At 42.9% G+C, this 18,551-nt stretch overlaps 1 protein-coding gene across 1 annotated transcript in view; it reads left to right on the top strand.

The window, feature by feature from the left end:
* Positions 1-384: 384 nt before the first annotated feature.
* Positions 385-18,551, top strand: part of znrf2b (zinc and ring finger 2b) — a gene marked incomplete at its 5' end in the record, with an annotated part of 254,151 nt that continues 235,984 nt past the window's right edge. Inside the window, one exon of the mRNA XM_084335733.1 lies at positions 385-844. Within this exon, the coding sequence (XP_084191859.1) occupies positions 385-844 (460 nt within the window). The remainder of the gene's footprint in view (positions 845-18,551) is intronic.

Raw genomic sequence — 18,551 nt, 5'->3', positions numbered from 1 at the left:
CATTATGGCGAGAACTATTACTCGTGGAATATGGTCGTGACATGATATGAACGCTTTTGTTAAAGTTTTACCCGAAGTGTCATTCTTCATTTGTTTTTGTTTTTGTTTGACACATCAACAAGGACGGCGTGTCGTCGCGCGCGTTTCCAACGGCTGACACTTTTGCTTCACGTGCCATTTTTCATCAGCTCGATTGGATCTCGATTGGATCTTATAAATACGAGAAATGGTCACTTTAGTTTTTTTTTGTTTTTCTTAGAGTAGTCCTCGCTACTTGCGCAAACCTGGCACACCGACGCCGCCGCCGGAGCCCTTTAATATTAATAATTAAAAAGTACATCTGTGAAAAGTGTCGTTTAATTGGCACCGGGCGGCGACCCAGACATGGGCGCGAAGCAGAGCAGTCCCGCCGCGGCCAACGGACGGACCAGAGCCTACTCCGGCTCGGACCTGCCCTCGAACACATCGACCGGCGGCGGCACCGGGAGCGGCAGCGGCAGGAGTCAGACCGCGGCCATGGCGATGCGGTACCAGGCGTACGGCGGGTCCGCGGCCACCGCGTCACCGAGCGCACAGAGTCATCATCAACACCACATGATGATCGGACCCAGCAGGGCGAGATCCGTGGGGGGCAGCAGCGGTGCCGGCTCCGGGGGGTCGGGGACTACTACTAGACCCCAGTCCGGAATCAACATCCCCAACAGCGGCGCTGGAGCCTACAGCTCGCAGGAGTCCGGCAGCAGCACCCCGGAGGAGGCGGCGGACAGGTCGGCTGGAGGACACGGAGGTCCCCGGCTGTTGATAGGATCGCTACCAGCACACCTCTCGCCTCACCTCTTTGGAGGTAAGAGAGAGAGAGGGCTGCGTTAATAATATACACTCATATTGCAAACCTTTATTTAGACTCGAAAGGCAACTGAGGTTTCCCCTCATTTAGAGTCACGTAGAGTCAAGGGCTAAAATTGGTTTCAACATGGGGGGGGGTTCTGGTGGTCCTCCCCCAGGAACGTTTGAGCATCAAACACTTTGTATCCTGCATTCTGGTGTACCTGTATGCACCAATTTATGGTGGAAATGTCTTTTTTGAGGGGGGGGGGGGGGGCATGTGATCATGTCCCCTGCAACTATACTCCTATAATATGCGCCTATATGAGTGTAAAATCACACTGCATAAAATGCATATAAAGCATACAAAGCAAGCAAACAAATCAATTAAAACATGTACAACTTGATCGACAAAGGTTGGAGAGTGGAGAATCTCAAGCTTTTAGGACTGTTGGAGTTCATTCCATGAGCTAGAGGGGCATCATAGTGAAATGCAGATTTACCCTGTTCTGTCTGCATTAAACCATGAAGATGCTAAAAAAACAAATTTAATTTAAAGTTTCTAAAAATCTAAGAGTAGTCTACTGACGCACTAATACATACAAAAAATGATTAACATCCAAGACAATTTATATAAAAACTATTGGGTGCCAAAGACTTTTGCACAGTACTGTTTTCTATCCACTTTAGCCAAAAATATACACACACACTACTGTGAGAAAATAAGAATCATTTTTAGGGTTTGTGGAAAACATGATGATGTGCACGATACGTTTAAAAAGTGTATCGTTAATGAACTGTACCCGCTATTTATTTAATATCGTCATATCGCCCACCCCTACTACTGAGTAATAGTGATAATCAGATGTATGTACAGAGTTGTAGTATTAATATGTACAGTGATACAGGTATAAAGACACTATGGTAGTATACTGGCCAGCAGTGTAGTAAGAATAGGTAAGGGATATGTAAGGGTATCTATAAGATATAGATATAGTATCTACAGATATGTAAAAAGGACAGGTATGTATGTGGATATATATATATATATATATATATATATATATATATATATATATATATATATATATATATATATATATATATATATATATATATATATATATTATTATATATATACGGTAAGAATAAATATATATATATGATATATATACAGTATTATTGTACATGTTATCATGCAGAGTTGTATGGGTTATATTCATGTGTATATGTACAGGTATAGAAGGATTAAATGCAGGTATATTCAGACATAATATATATATATATATATATATATATATATATATATATGCAGTAAATATAAATGTATATATATACGGTTCAAGTTTGTTTATTATATGTTGCAACAAAATACGGAATACTTTATATGAAATGCTTATTTCTGAATACAGCACTATTGTACATGCTGCTCAGAGTAGGTAAGGGATATGTACAGATATAGATACAGTATATATATGTAAAAAGAAGGATTATATACAGTGCTGAGTATAATGACGTTACAAAGCACAATGCGCCGCTTCTTGTCGTTGCCAGACATGAGGCTGATCTTCTGTGAGGAGATCATGGTGTACAGCCTGAGGTCAGTCTGTGTTCCCTCCCTGTCAGGGTAGGTGTGACTGACCCGCCAGGCTGCGTTTGACGGTGTCAGTAATTGCAGGATTTGGTCTATTCGCCTTGTTCCCTTCAGTGTGGCTGGAGTAGGATTATATTTGTCTAGGAATTTAGCAGATTACATTCAGAAACCACCCGAAGATTGCAGAGCCGCTGATTTGGCAGACTTGCATTGGTGGATTGGGGGAGGTTAGTTGAGAGAGAGAGAGAGAGAGAGAGAGAGAGAGAGAGAGAGAGAGAGAGAGAGAGAGAGAGAGACATTTCATTTAGCTTTTACCGCTCTTGGAAGGGAATTCTCATCATGAGAGAGAGAGAGAGACATTTCATTCTGCTTTACTGCTCTTGGGAGGGAATTCTCATCCCCATGAGAGAGAGAGAGAAATTTCATTCTGCTTTACCGCTCTTGGAAGGGAATTCTCATCCTCATGAGAGAGAGAGAGACAGTGAGAATGATGAGTGACAGTCAAAGAGAGCGAGAGAGTAAAAAAGACAAGAGAGAATGTGCCCAGAGGAATAGTCGTGCAGTAATTCTCATCGCTCTGAATGTTCACTTCTCTGAGTCGAGACTTTAAGTTTAAGATGTGAATACATTGAAATGCTCTCCATTATTTAGGAAAGGCAGTTTCCAACAGCAGTGATACACTAGCAGAACTGAACCTCATTGTCTGACAGTGTCACTCAACTCGAGATTCAATCAGCCGCCCTCAGGTCTCTTAACTCTTTAGAGACCCCCCTCCCCCACCGGATCTCTTTTAAATGCGATTGTCTGACCAATAATGCGCGGTCCGCTGTGCGTTCCTCAGTGCAATTAAATAGTTAAATCACTTGAGTGATTGAGCTTCTGGCCCCTGTCAACGGGCTCAATCGCAGCTCCTCTCCAGTGTCCACTTCCACGAAGGCCCACTACTTGATTAAATTGTAATAGGATTTACCCTCCGCTCACCTCGTCTGCAGACTTCACTCGTTCAGTCAGTCAAAGCTGCAGACGTAGACTTGCATTCAGTTGACCACGTCGAGTGTGAACCGCTGTTATTGGACCACGAGGACTCCAGTGCAGAGTGTAAATGACGCTAATGAATGTACCATTGATTAGACATTAACAGAACATTTGGAAAGTACGGGTGGGGGGGGGGGGGGGGGGGGGGTGGGGGGGGGGGAGGGGTTTTCCTGTCCAGACACGAATGTGACTGGATGTTTCGTATAGTTGCAGAAGCCGCTGTCACTTGACATACAGTGATTGTTCGGAAGAACAATCCCACAAACTGAAAATGTAATCACAGATAATTCTTTTGCCACCCCCCAACTACTGTCGGTCTGGGGAGGGTGTAAACTACCACATGCTGCCCTACTGTTGGTCTGGGGAGGTAGACTATCACATGCCTCCTCCGATACATGTGGAGTCGCCAGCCACTTCTTTTCACCTGACAGCGAGCAGTTTCACTGGGAGAACGTAACACGTGCAGAGGTTTACGCTATTTCCCCCACCGGCGTCCCACCTGCGAACACTGCCAATTGTGTTCGTAGGGATGACTGACCAAGCCGGTACCGCTGACAGCTCGATTCGAACGTAGAATCTCTGCGGTGCTAGGTGAGTGCTTAAGACCTCTACGATACCCAGCCGCACCTAAAAGAAGAACATTTCTGGCGAGAAGAAAAATGATCTGAAATGGAAAATGTGCAGGAATGCTCCAACCCCTGACCAGTGTGAGCACCAGTGATGTGACGTTCACAAACGATCCGATTCTTTTCAACGTCTTTTTGGTACAAACGAAGGGGAGCGGATCATACTTGATGGGAGCCGTTATTTTCATCGTTCGTTGTGCACGGCCCGCCCTACATTTAATTTAATTTCAAACCTTTATTTAAACTTGAAAGGCAACTGAGGTTCCCCTCATTTACAGTCACGTTGAGTGTACGTACAGAAATAAGCTAAATAAAACACAGCATATAATATCATAAGAACAAGACAACAAGACGAGGCAAAAAGCAAGGATAACAAATCAATTGAAACACGTACAACTTGATTGACAAAGGTTGGAGATCAAGGTTTTAAACTGAAACAGAGGGGAGAATCTCAAGCTTTAAGGACTGCACTGGCAACAGTTGTTGAATCTAATTCATTCGAAGGGGAATGGCTCTCAATACAAGCGCAAAATACAGTTTATTTTAATTCAACATTGCAACAAGCATGATTAATTTACAATCCCATTTCCTCTTCTGCCTTTTATAATGCGATAACTAAGGCCTTTTTCTTTTACTGATAAAAATTGGGGACTTCACCTTATTATAGTATATTTCTCATTCAAACCTTGGTGGATGCTTAATATCACACTCCTGTTGGATATCACACATACAGTACGTTTGAACATTTTAAGCATCAACATGGCCAGTAAAGTTATAGGGAAACCACAAAAACAATTGTCTGAGTTATACTGTATGTAGTTTGGAATAGACACAAGTTTCAGCAAATATTGTCTGATCCTTTGCATCCCTTTCATGCTGAGTTTGATACACTTCCATTTGGAAGGTGCTATAGAGTTCCCCTAGCCCCCCCCCAACACATATTTAAGAAGTCCATCATCCCACATGCTCTGATGAATTCTTAGATTTTCATTTCAACCATAGTACTGGTTACTGTGTTGTTGTTTTTCTTTTGTCTATGTATTGGGCTGTTTTGGGCCAATGTCTCTTGTGCCTGTATGGTGTTTGTACTGTGTTGCCTCGTTGATTGAAACCATGGTGAAGCCAAAGACAAATCTCCACGAAAGTGGACAAATTAAAATATCTATCTATCTATCTATCTATCTATCTATCTATCTATCTATCTATCTATCTATCTATCTATCTATCTATCTATCTATCTATCTATCTATCTATCTATCTATCTATCTATCTATCTATCTATCTATCTATCTATCTATCTATCTATCTATCTATCTATCTATCTATCTATCTATCTATCTATCTATCTATCTATCTATCTATCTATCTATCTATCTATCTATTTGAGGCTTTGTTTTCAGGGGCTTTAAGTACCTACGTTTGAATCCGATTAAAATATTATCCTGTCATTATCCTTGTGATTATTCCGGATAAGCCAAATATTTTGATTTAAGAGTGATAAACCAAGTAACCCATACCCCCCCCCCCCCCCCCCCAAAAAAACTGAACGACGAGCCATTCTTTTGAACGGGGCTCTCGGAAAGGGAACGGAGCCAAACAACTCGGTTCCCTTCAAAGAGCCGTACTTCCCCGTCGCCGCTGAGCACCTGTGTTGAAAGTGGAGCGGTCCTGTGGCCGCGCTGCTCACGCGGAATTTCCCCGGCAGCTCTCGTGTGCTCTGGTGCGTGTGTCGACAGGCCTGGCTGCACCTCCTGCACCTCCTGCCTCTCCTGCACCTCCCACCCCTTCCGTGCCGCACCAGGCTGAACCAGCGCTCCCGACCAGGCTGCGAGCACTCTTCAGACCTTAAGAGAGGGTGGGGGGGATGCACCATACAACAGTTTCATGAATGTTCACATACTTTAGAGCTCACACATCATCATACAAATGCATACATATTATATATTTATATTTACCGCGTATATATATCTATCTATATCCATATATACCTGCATAATCCTTGTATATAGCTACTTATACACCTGCATATAACCCATATAACTGTATGATAGCATGTACAATTAAGCTGCATATACCGTATATATATATATATATTTGTTCTTACCGTATATATATCCACATCTGTCTACATACCTGCATATAATAATTTCTTCATATCTGTAGATACTTTATCTACAGTATATATTTATGTACATATCCCTTACCTACTCTTACTAGTTACGCTGCTGGCCAGTATGACAGATGTCTTTCTTTATACCTGTATCACTTTACATATTAATACTACAACTCTGTACATACATCTGATTAGCACTATTACTCAGTAGTACTCTATTTATATATCTTATACCCAGTTTAATCACCTGTACAGTGTATATTACTGTTTTTCGTTTGTCATGTACTTGTGCTGTATGCTGACAATACATTTTAATATAATCTAATACACACACACACACACACACACACACACACGCACAACATGCGCTAGCATGAAGGCATAAACAGAGATACGCCACAGGCATGCACATGTACAAACACAGCCAGATGAGACAACACGCCCACACACGTCTCGCACGTCTCTCACACGTCTCTCACACCTGCAGGTGTACAGGAATATTAGCTAACGGCTACTTAACACGGAGGGAGAGGGAAGAAGTGTTTGTGTGATGTTAAAAAAGTGTCCTTCACTCAGTGTCGCGGCCAGATGGAATCTTTTTTTTGTATTTTATTTTTTTATTATTTTTTAAACAAACACATAAACAAACATGACAACACACGATAAGATATACAAGCATTAATTGTCAGAGCACATCCAATGAGATCACATTTTAGTTAATTGTCTTATATAAGATATACCCCTAATACCTGTTATCTAAAAAACCTACACACATATGCTCCAGCTCGAACCCCCCCCTCCCGGACCCCACCTTGAGAAGTACCTCCACTATCCCTCGCACCTAACCAGACACTACCATTATAAGCTAGCTTTTATTCTCTCCACCACTTCTAACCACATTGACATTTTGGATTCATTGAGACCCAGAATTCTTGCTGTAGATATTTCTTGATAAATCACATTGAGATATGTAAGAAACCAAACTTTACGGCACATTTTTTCCGGTTGAAACCAGCGTGATGCGATCAGCTTTTTAGCTACTGTGATACCCGATAAAACCAATCTCTTTAGCTGTGGATTCACTGCAAACTCAAAAACATCATTCAATAGTACAGTAATACCGAGGGGTGAATGATGGAATCTTGTTTACATTGCACACATAATCAAGATGGCAAGAAAGAACCACATCTCTCTATAGCTAACCTCGATATCGAAAGCCAACGGAAATGTGTTTTCTTGTCGTGTCGCACTTCCTTTTTGCCGTCGATGGCATAGTCGGATTTCCCCTTGAGAAGATACACACACACGTCGTACCCGAGCTGCATTTTCACACCATTTATGGACATTTGTAATGAATTCATTAGCGAGTCGTGGCCGATGTAGCTGTAAGTGTCACTTGGTAAAGAAACCTCACTCTTCTTCTCTCTTCACATACTTCACAAGTGGCTTATTGAAAGGTCACTTAACTGTGTCCTTCTCAATTGCATAAACAAGGATACCGGTTCTTGTAGAAAAAGATGCCCTGTGAGGGCAGCGACTGGGAAGTCCTTGACAGTGAGCAATGCGTATGCGGGCGGCCTACGTTACCGTATTGTTGGAAGGTGGTCTGTATCATTTCAAACCTTTATTTAAACTCAAAAAGGCAATTGAGGTTTTCCCGCATTTACGTTCACGTCGAGTGTACATACAGAAATAAGCAAATACGCATATGAAATCACACGGCATATAAAATCACAACGATAAGACAAGACGAGGCAAAAAGCAAGGATAACAAATCAATTAAAACACGTACAACTTGATTGACAAAGGTTGGAAATCAAGGTTTTAAACTGCAACCGAGGGGAGAATCTCAAGCTTTAAGGACTGTTGGAGTTCATTCCATGAGCTAGAGGGGCATCATAGCAAAATCTGGGGATCTTAAGGACCAGCTAGTCATTAGAACGGTTCCATAGGTTCCAAAATTCCATTCCAATAAGGATGTAGTATAAGGAGCTTACAAATAATGATGTAGTATAAGGAAGTAGCTTACCAATGATGTAGTATAAGGAAGTAGCTTACCAGTAAGGGCCTTAGAAATTAACAAATACCAGTGTTTGTTGCGCCTCTCCGTCAGAGAAGGCCAATCAACCTTCTCATAAAGGACACAGTGATGAGTGTCATATCTATCATTAGTGATGAATCTGAGGGCAGAGTGGTAGACAGAGTCCACTCCAGGGATATGAGGTTTGAGTCTGCAGCATACCTATAAATTACATCACCATAGTCCAAGACTGATAAGAAAACTGCTTCAACAATGTCACTGGGGAAATTGAATCCTTGTGTTGTGTTCATTACAGCTCAATGAAGTGATAAGATAGCAGTCCCTATAAGACGAGGTATCGCTCTTCTCTCATTGACATCATTTCATGGAGCTGTAATTAACACCACACAAGGATTCAATGTCCCTGATGGCATCACCGGTGACCATATTCAAACTCATTTACTCTCATTTACTTGAGTGTTTAAACTGGGTATAACATATATAAATTGGTACTACTGAGTAATAGTGCTAATCAGATGCAGAGTTGTAGTATTAATATGTACAGTGATACAGGTATAAAGACACTATGGTATTAAGTCATACTGGCCAGAAGCGTAACTAGTAAGAGTAGGTACAGTAAGGGATATGTACAGATATAGATATAGTATCAACAGATATGTAAAAGGATTATGTGCAGGTACAGTATGTGTACAGACAGGTGGATATATATATATATATATATATATATATACACAGTATATATAGGTATATGACTATACGGTAAGAATATATATATATACACTGTATATACAGCATTATTGTACATGCTATCATACAGAGTTATATGGGTTATATGCAGGTGTATAAGTAGGTATACAGGAGGATAATATGCAGGTATATTCAGACATGGATATATGGGGAGGAAACTAACTTTTTGGCTTACCAGCCAACTGGCGAGTATATGATTTTTTTTACCAGCAACAGATTTTTTACCAGCCATAAATAAATCGCTAATTGTGATAATTACTTCTTTGTATGTCTTCGTCTAAATTGATTTTCAATCATAGTAATAATCACACCGTGTCTCTACTCTTTAAAGGGGAACTATTTTACTATTTCTTTCACTGTTTGGGCACTTTTACACAATTCCTGTGAGTTTATGGAACACCTCTGTAATTTTAAATTTTTTTTAATTCATTGTTTTGTATTTCTAATCAAGTCCTCAAAAACAGCATTTTTCTACATGAAGATCTTAAGCCGTTTTGAGCTGACTGTGTGGAGTGGGTACGAGTCTCAGCACCTGCACGAGTTATCATGCAGCGGTGTCTCTCTGACATCACAAATCAGCACATTTTCAGATGACTCAGTTCAGTGAGGGTGAATATTGTGAGAGGAGAATTGGAAGAATGCGCCAATATGAGAATTAGAGACATAGATCATATTAATATAAGTCCACATAGCTAGGAAACAATGCTAAACACTGAAAAAGGCCATTTATAAGATAGTTCCCCTTTAAAATATTTATTACCATAAAACATTAATAAGTGTCTCTACTCTTCACAATATTAGCATAAAACATATATTAATCACACCATCTCTACTCTTCAAAATATTAGGATATCACATATTAACATGAAAGAGGTAACTATTCTGGACTGGGTTGGGCTGGTCTAGGTTGGACTGGGTTGGGCTGGACTGGGCTGGGCAGTGAAAGAACCAAGCATTTCACTGTAATGTAATAGCTAAATAAAACAAAACTTGAACTTGTTACATTTGCACTCTGGTTGGATGCCAAACGTATTCTGGTTGTACTGTACTTGTGCTGTATGATGACAATACATTGGAATCGAATTTCATGTCAATGCTAGGGGTTCAGCAGGTGTATTCTGAATGACAAGTATGACAACATCACCGTTGTGAATGGCATATGGGCAAGTGGTGATATGGGGGGAAACCAGGTAATAATTCGGTAATAATAAAATGTCACTCGGCTGCATTTAAGCAAAGCCGCTCAGTATAGTTGTCCACTATGTTGAACGTGCGTTATGGTAGCTTGTTACATGCTAGGTAGCTAGCCGGCTAATGCTGGTTGACTTGAGTGAGTGGAATCGTTAGCCTCACGCCCACTTGTCATTCTCATCCGACTCGAAGGAGATGCGTTGCGTGCTGTTGTTTGCCCCATGTCAGACCGCACTGATATCCGAAAGCGATAACTCTACATGCAATTATTTTCATCCACTGATGTGTTTTTGTCTAAGTTTGTCTACGTTGTCAAGCCGGTGACAGGAGTCTGTAGGGCTGCACGCAGTGGTCTATCCACTTCCCCTAGATGGGCGGCATCTTCTAGAAAATGAGTGTTCATTGGTTATGGATTATTATGAGGCGCAAATGGGAGGAATCATAAGGGGGGAGTCAGAGTTTGGCTTGTGCCAGTGAGCGAATCAGCAGATTGCAGAATGATTTTTTTGTTTTGTTTTGTTTACTACTCGCCAGTGTGGCGAGTGCTCTTCATGAATCACTCGCCAAACATAAAGAATACTTGTAAATATATAAATGTTTATTTACGGTCTATATACAGCACTATTGTACATGCTATCATTAGTGATGCACGATATATCGGCCGCCGATATAATATCGGCCGATATGGCCGTTTTTTTACACATCGGTATCGGTCCGATATCAAGATGGGGCCGATATCCGATATAAAAAAAAAAAAAAAAAAAAAAATTAATTTTTTTTTTCTTTTTACATGTTTTGGCCTTAAATAGTTTCAAAACTCAGTCATTTCTGAAAATAAGTTACAAAAGTAAAAAAATTATGCGTTTTGGAAAATAGCTCTTTATTTGATTATCATAAAAAAGTGTTTTCTATACAGAGATATCGACATCGGTAAATATCGGTATCGGCCAGAACAGCAATATTAATATCGGTTATCGGTATCGGCCACAATTTTCACATCGGTGCATCACTAGCTATCATGCAGTTGTATGGGTTATATGCAGGTGGGTAGGTATACTTAACAGGTCACAATGCTAGCTCTAGCGTGGTGACCATGTTGGCGTTACGCCAGGGCAGGTCACAATGCTAGCTCTAGTGTGGTGACCATGTTGGTGTTACGCCAGGGCAGGTCACAATGCTAGCTCTAGCGTGGTGACCATGTTGGCGTTACGCCAGGGCAGGTCACAATGCTAGCTCTAGCGTGGTGACCATGTTGGCGTTACGCCAGGGAAGGTCACAATGCTAGCTCTAGTGTGGTGACCATGTTGGTGTTACGCCAGGGCAGGTCACAATGCTAGCTCTGGTGTGGTGACCATGTTGGCGTTACGCCAGGGCAGGTCACAATTAAGGCTGTCCCCGAACCTTGTTTTTAGGGTTCGAACGTTCGCCAGGGTTTATCGAACGAACGTTCGAACGTTCGTTTTTTTTAAATGTTTTAATTAATAATTTTTTTAATAATAATTTTTTAAAATTATTTTAATAATTTTTTTTTTATTGTATTATTATAGATCCTACGGAGGGCGGTATTGCATAGTCTATTGGTGAAAAACATGTTTACAGTGGTGGCTGTTCATGTAAACATGTAATTAAACAAAGCACTTAGAAGAAAATAAACAAGCTACTGCATCAAAGTTACTACTTATGATAAACAATAGCCCTTGCACACCGCAGTCACGTAAGGGGCTAGATAAACAAAGGCATTCGTTTTGTGGCATTAGCGTTATATAGTTAGTGTTACACGTTCAATAACATCAGCATATTATTTACCCAAACAGCAAGTAGCAAGCACTCGTCCTCAGAGTCTGGCTATTCCCATCATGTCACTGCCATTGGCTCCGCGCCGCGCTCTCACCGGCCGTCTTACCCCACGGATGCGTGCCCGTCCTGGGCATCGGTCAACCATGGTGCTCCCACCTAAGTGGGAGCACCATGCGCCCCAGCCGTCCCCTTGGGCTTCCGTTGCTCATAAGAGCCCTGAGTTGTACCCATTCTGCAGTCTGTTAATAAAGTTTTCAATCAGACACATGTATAGAAAGGCTTTGTTTTATTATAACATTCGTTGCAGTAAAATCATTATGACTCGTTTGGTCATCCTCATCTACGTTCTCGGCGGGGAGCTAACGTATTAGCTACGGTAAGTCTGTTGTGCTTCTCACATTCCTCGCAAGCAGAAGCAGATGAATGGCGGCATTGCCGGAAGTAAAAAACTAATAAACGCTTGCCGACGATTGGTGGTAACAGCAGAGGCGGTTGCAAGCGGTGTGGCGTAATTGGCAGAATCGCCTGTCAATCAAAATTGTTCTATTGCATTGGTTGAGAGCTCTGAGACAATAGTATCCAGCTACAGGCCGCCAGCAGCCCGGCAGACCATACTGGTTGAGCCGAGCGCCGCCTCTTCACATCGCTTCAACCCCGTGCGCCTCCTTTATTTTTTTTTCACAGAACGTTCGAACCCATTAATTAATGTCCGAATGTCAGCGTAACGAACGAACGTTCGAACGTTCGGGCTCAGCCTTAGTCACAATGCTAGCTCTGGTGTGGTGACCATGTTGCCGTTACGCCAGGGCAGGTCACAATGCTAGCTCTGGTGTGGTGACCATGTTGCCGTTACGCCAGGGCAGGTCACAATGCTAGCTCTGGTGTGGTGACCATGTTGCCGTTACGCCAGGGCAGGTCACAATGCTAGCTCTGGTGTGGTGACCATGTTGGCGTTACGCCAGGGCAGGTCACAATGCTAGCTCTGGTGTGGTGACCATGTTGGCATTACGCCAGGGCAGGTCACAATGCTAGCTGGTGTGGTGACCATGTTGGCGTTACGCCAGGGAAGCCAAGGTCACAATGCTAGCTCTGGTGTGGTGGTGACTGTGTTGGTGTTACGCCAGGGCAGGTCACAATGCTAGCTCTGGTGTGGACCGTGTGGTGACCATGTTGGGGTTACGCCAGGGAAGGTCACAATGCTAGCTCTGGTGTGGTGGTGACCGTGTTGGTGTTACGCCAGGGCAAGTCACAATGCTAGCTCTGGTGTGGACCGTGTGGTGACCATGTTGGGGTTACGCCAGGGAAGGTCACAATGCTAGCTCTGGTGTGGTGACCGTGATTGTCACCGCTCCTCTGGAAGTGGTATTTGAGCTACTCTGCATGTTATGTAAACAGAAGTGACTTGAGGAGTTCGTCCTCCTCTGTGATCTGGAGTTCACCACCACATCAATACTGTGCTGTTCTTTGCGGTGAGCAGAGAGGTCAATGCTGATTGTATGCAGCAGGCTTAAGTAGGAGGGTCATTGTTTTAAAAGGACCGGTCGGTTTCCTTTTTGTCTGCGGTGGCGTGGGTGTGAAAAGGACATCGTTTTGCAGCACTATACTTATGGGCCGGCTCTGTTGTCTTAGACAAGTGTGGCAGGTGGTGTCATGTGTCACCCGGACCGGGACCGGGATCACACCTGCCCGCACAGAGAGACAGGAGTGGGCCCTTGGGATCACACCTGCCGGCACAGAGAGACAGGAGTGGGGCCGTCGGGATCACACCTGCCGATCACACACCAGAAAGACAGGAGTGGGCCGTCGGGATCACACCTGCCCGCACAGAGAGACAGGAGTGGGCCCTGAGCAGGTGTACAGGCTCTCCTCCAACAGTACTAGGCAAGGAGAGTCGATAAAGGAGACATCTCCATTTAAGATAAGATAAGATATTCCTTTATTGATCCCCTTGGGGAAAAGTCTGGCGTCATCTGTTTGTTTACACTTGGACTATGGATTTGGCCTTTTTATTTGTATTTATTTTATTTAACCTTTATTTAACCAGGCAGGTCAATTCTTATTTACAATGAGGGCCTGGCAAGAGGACAAAGGGGCCTCTCGAAGGGTAACCGGGAAAGGGGACTAAAAATACAATAAAATAAGATAGAAAGACGATACATACATCACAGAGGTAAGGGAAATAATTAAAACACACATCAAACAAACAATCAAATTTAATTACAAGGTATGTAATACATGAAGCAGAACAGACACATTACAGTTAAAAGGCTGGGTGACAGTTGCAGGTGTCTGTAAACAACTCTGCGATAGAGTAGCGAGGGGGATACATTTTGTCCATTTGCAAAGTCTTTCGCATCTCGTTTCCAACTGCTGGGAGAAGCAAATTGGAATCTATTCTATCTATCAAAATACCACACCTCTATAATGCAATTCGTAAAATGAAGTGAGTCAATTCGAAATGCTACCAAATAGTGAATAGTTTAAGGGTGACACTTGTTGGTGGATGAAAACCAAAAAGGGGGGGGGGGTTCGCCCTGGGCGGCATACTGTATAAGCTAGGAACGCCACTGGCTGAATGATACAAAACATTGAGGCGATCAAGGACACTCTTGCTTGCAAGCATTTTAAACTTCCCAATCTACTTAAAAGTTTTACTGCCGCCGTCAGGTCTCTTGGTTCCTTTCTCCTGGGGCCGCTGTGAGCGTCTGAATAAAGGCTTGGGTAAATGGCACAGCTTTTTACGAGGCTCCGCAGGCCGTAACTCCAGGGCCGTGTCACCGCCGCTCTGCTCGGGGGAATCGCAGCGTACAGTTCTTTCGCTTCGCGGAGAGAGAGGCTGTGCCTACTGAAACCACAGGCAGTAAATCATTAGGTCTTGTTTTCTTCGTCCTGGCGGAGCGGTGTGGGAGAGCGCTGTGTTTCTCACTCCTTTTGTTCCGAACGTCCAGACGGACTTGGTTTGATTTACAGTTTGTACTGAGAGATTGCCTCGTCCCGCTTCTCCAGTGTGAGAGTGTTCACCAGGTGTTGTCTCTGCGCCGCCCGCGTGGAGCGGAGCCGTACTAACTTTTTCCAATTGTTTGTGCTACGTTTCCCAAGACGGCCCCCCTTGTCGAGATAAGCAACCTGGGTTCTGTCACAGAAAGGGCTCTTTTTAGGTATTCCTCCCCAAAACAACTTGATCATCCAAGTCAAGTGTTTCTTTATTAAACCCCTTGGGGAAATTCAAGTGTCATAGCAGTGGGGGGGGGGCATACAGGTAGGATAGGTAGTAATAATAATAGAACATAGAACAAAGTGCAAGTGGTAAGGCTGACCTTTGAAGCTTTTTTTGGCAATCGAAGCTTCGGGGCCGAGCTTCGATTTTAATTCGAAGCTTCGGAATCTTTTTTTATTATACTTTTTTTTTATTTTATTTTTTTTTATCTTAGACTTGTACAGCACTTTGGTAAACTTAGTTGTTTTTAAATATGCTCTATAAATAAAATGGATTGGATTAATTAATTAAGTAGCCCCTTTCGTGACTACACACTTTCGCAGCCAACAAGGTTTCACTCGGCTGCACTGCCTGGGTGCAGTGGGGCTGCTCTCACAGCCAACGACATGACATTACATAATTATGTTGCAACCTTCGTCTATCAAGCAAACAATTATATTATATTTAATTTATAATTTTTAATTTATAATTATATCAGACAATGCACCTACAAAAGCAGATGATTACAATTAAATTAGCCAACTTGGTAACACATTAGTCATAGCAGCATAGGCATAGCCTTATTAATGTTTTGTGTGGCGTCGCCGTCGTGTACAACGATACTTACGTTTTTTAGGTGATTTGACAAAGTTGTTGTAGAGTTGTGATATGCCTTTTTCTTCTGGCATATCTGGCACTCGGCTTTTTGGGCATTGTCTTTGCATATTTTAAAGTGTAACCACACGTCTGATGATTTCTTCGTCGACATGTCTGCTGCACATGTCCTTGTTGTTTTCAACACAGATAATCGCCACGTGCTTGTTGTAGAGCGGTGGAGTCGAGGTGCCGCTTACTTTCGTTTCATTGGAATGGAGGCGCAAGATTTTGGAGGCAACAAATTAAAAATTAAATAAAACTTTTTTTAATTTTTTTAATTTTTAAACTTCGATAATTTTTTTATGTTCGAAGCTTGTGCCATCGAACGAAGCTTCGAAGCTTCAAAGTATTTAAGACAGCATTACTAGCAAGTAGTAATGATAGTGAACAGTAGTAGTAGTAGTGGGGGTGACAGTGGGTCAGGAGGTAGAGCGGCCGTCTGGTAATCAGAGGGTTCCCGGTTTGTTTCCAGCTCCTCCCGGGCAGCGTGTCGAAGTGTCCTTGAGTAAGACACTTAACCCCTAACTGCTCCCAATGAGCAGGTTGGCACCTTGCATGGTCGCCTCCGCTGTCGGTGAGTGAATGTGTGACTGAATGGGTGAATGTGAGGCATAAGTTGTTAAGCACTTTGGATAAAAGCGCCATAACAAATGCTGTCCATTTACCATTTAGTAGTGAACAGTAGTGAGTGGCAGGATTCAATCAGACGGTAGTAATAGTGATAATGCTATACATGGTCCAAACCGTCATAACACACTGCAGGGTTTATTGTTATGAGTCAGACAGTTCTCAAGTTCACCAGCCGTTAACTCTTATCCGTGGTCTATAGGATTTAGATTTATAGTCATAGGAACTGAATTAATTTCCTCGTGTGCGACTGTATTAGTATTCCCCAGAGCTGGGGAACCGTATCTGTTTCCGTGACGGGCTGTTCAGGCATGTTTTAGTAATGGGCTGACCCGGACACCATGACCTCAGCCCTGGCTGCGGTTCCCCCTCTCGTCAGCCAGTGCAAGTTTGGCACGGCCTCAGGGATGACCGCTATGGCCTTTCACTTCTGTTTCCTTTTCCTTCGGTCTGGCTGCAGGTGTTGACCAGCTTTGACCGGTGACACTGGTTCTACAGAATGCACTGGAGGAAAGGTGGGGTGAGAAGAGGATGGGGGGGGGCTACTGTACAGAGAGGGAGCGAGATGGGTCATAGTCTATAGATGAACAGAGAGGGAGAGAGGGGTTGTAGTCTATAGATGAACAGAGAGGGAGAGAGAGAGGGGTCGTAGTCTATAGATGAACAGAGAGAGAGAGGTCGTAGTCTATAGATGAACAGAGAGAGAGGGGTCGTAGTCTATAGATGAACAGAGAGACAGGGGTCGTAGTCTATAGATGAACAGAGAGAGAGAGAGAGAGAGAGAGAGAGAGGTCGTAGTCTATAGATGAACAGAGAGAGAGAGAGAGGGGTCGTAGTCTATAGATGAACAGAGAGAGAGAGAGAGAGAGGGGTCATAGTCTATAGATCAGGCACGTGCACACATAGCCCAAGGGGTGCTTGAGCACCTGCCCTTTTGAGCCTCATAAAAAAGTGCCCTTTAAAAATTACGCATATAGACTGCCCGTCCAACTGAAAAATGTCAGGATAGAATCAAAATATTAGGTAAAGAGAGAGAGATGCCCCATATTCCATTGCAGTTTGCACAGCCTCCTCAGCGTGCCTCTCCGCGGACCTATATTCTTTATGCATAGCGTGGGTGGTGATGATGATGATGATAGAAACCGCTGGTGGTATCTCGCAGTTGAATGCTGGTATTACACTCATTTAGGGACACGAAGAAGTCAAGTCCAATGGGATTTGGGAATCTCAAATATAAATCGGGATTGGAATAATAAATGCATTTATATTAAACAATACAGAATATACAGCACTTCTTGGGGTCTGTGGGGTAAGTACTTATTCCCTCCCCCCTGAACATTTATGGAGATGTATGGGCCTTTTAAGTCAGTGATAAAAGTGTCTTTCAAGGATAAGTGAGCTCCTGCACTGATTATTATAGTTCAATATTCAATATTTGATCACCAAAACCCCCCAAAAAGCATAAAAAGGGGGCCCCCCCGTCCGAAAAGGGCCCTTAAAAATCGTGCTTGCACGCTTCACGCGCTCGGTTGAAACACACACAGGTATAGTGCCCTTTTCAGCCTTTGAGCACCTGCCCATCTAAAGTCCTGTGCATGTCCCTGCTATAGATGAACAGAGAGAGAGAGAGGTATCAAAGCCTATAGGGAGGTGTAGTCTGACTGTAACTGAGGGGTACAGTTCCCTGACTGTATTGATAAGTATGGTATCATTAAACCACTACCGCTTGATGTACTTTAACTTCTGGCCATCCAGTACACGATATCTAAGTATGATGAACACTTTCCCACATATGAAATCAGGTCCACACAAATATAACAGTCGAAGGTTTAATATAGCAAAAGGTATATACAACATTCACTTAATTACATTTATGATTTGAATGCACTTGTAAGGCAAATGAGTATTCGTAGGCAAATCAACACTGAATGTCCAATCTCTGGTTACGCAGGAAGCAAGTATACAACCTGGTTCTTTAGGGAAACTATAGCGATGGTACTTAAGGATTATAGCGGGATACTAAAGGGGTCCTGCTGGTTGTAAGTCAGTAAGGGGGGGGGGGGGTTTGGAGAGCCGTCAGCTGCATCCCATCTGGCCAACGA

Source organism: Notolepis coatsorum (assembly GCF_963971535.1).
Source record: "Notolepis coatsorum genome assembly, chromosome: 19".
Taxonomy (NCBI): domain Eukaryota; kingdom Metazoa; phylum Chordata; class Actinopteri; order Aulopiformes; family Paralepididae; genus Notolepis; species Notolepis coatsorum.
The sequence above is the reverse complement of the archived record's forward strand: the minus strand, read 5'-3'. Positions and strand labels throughout refer to the sequence as shown.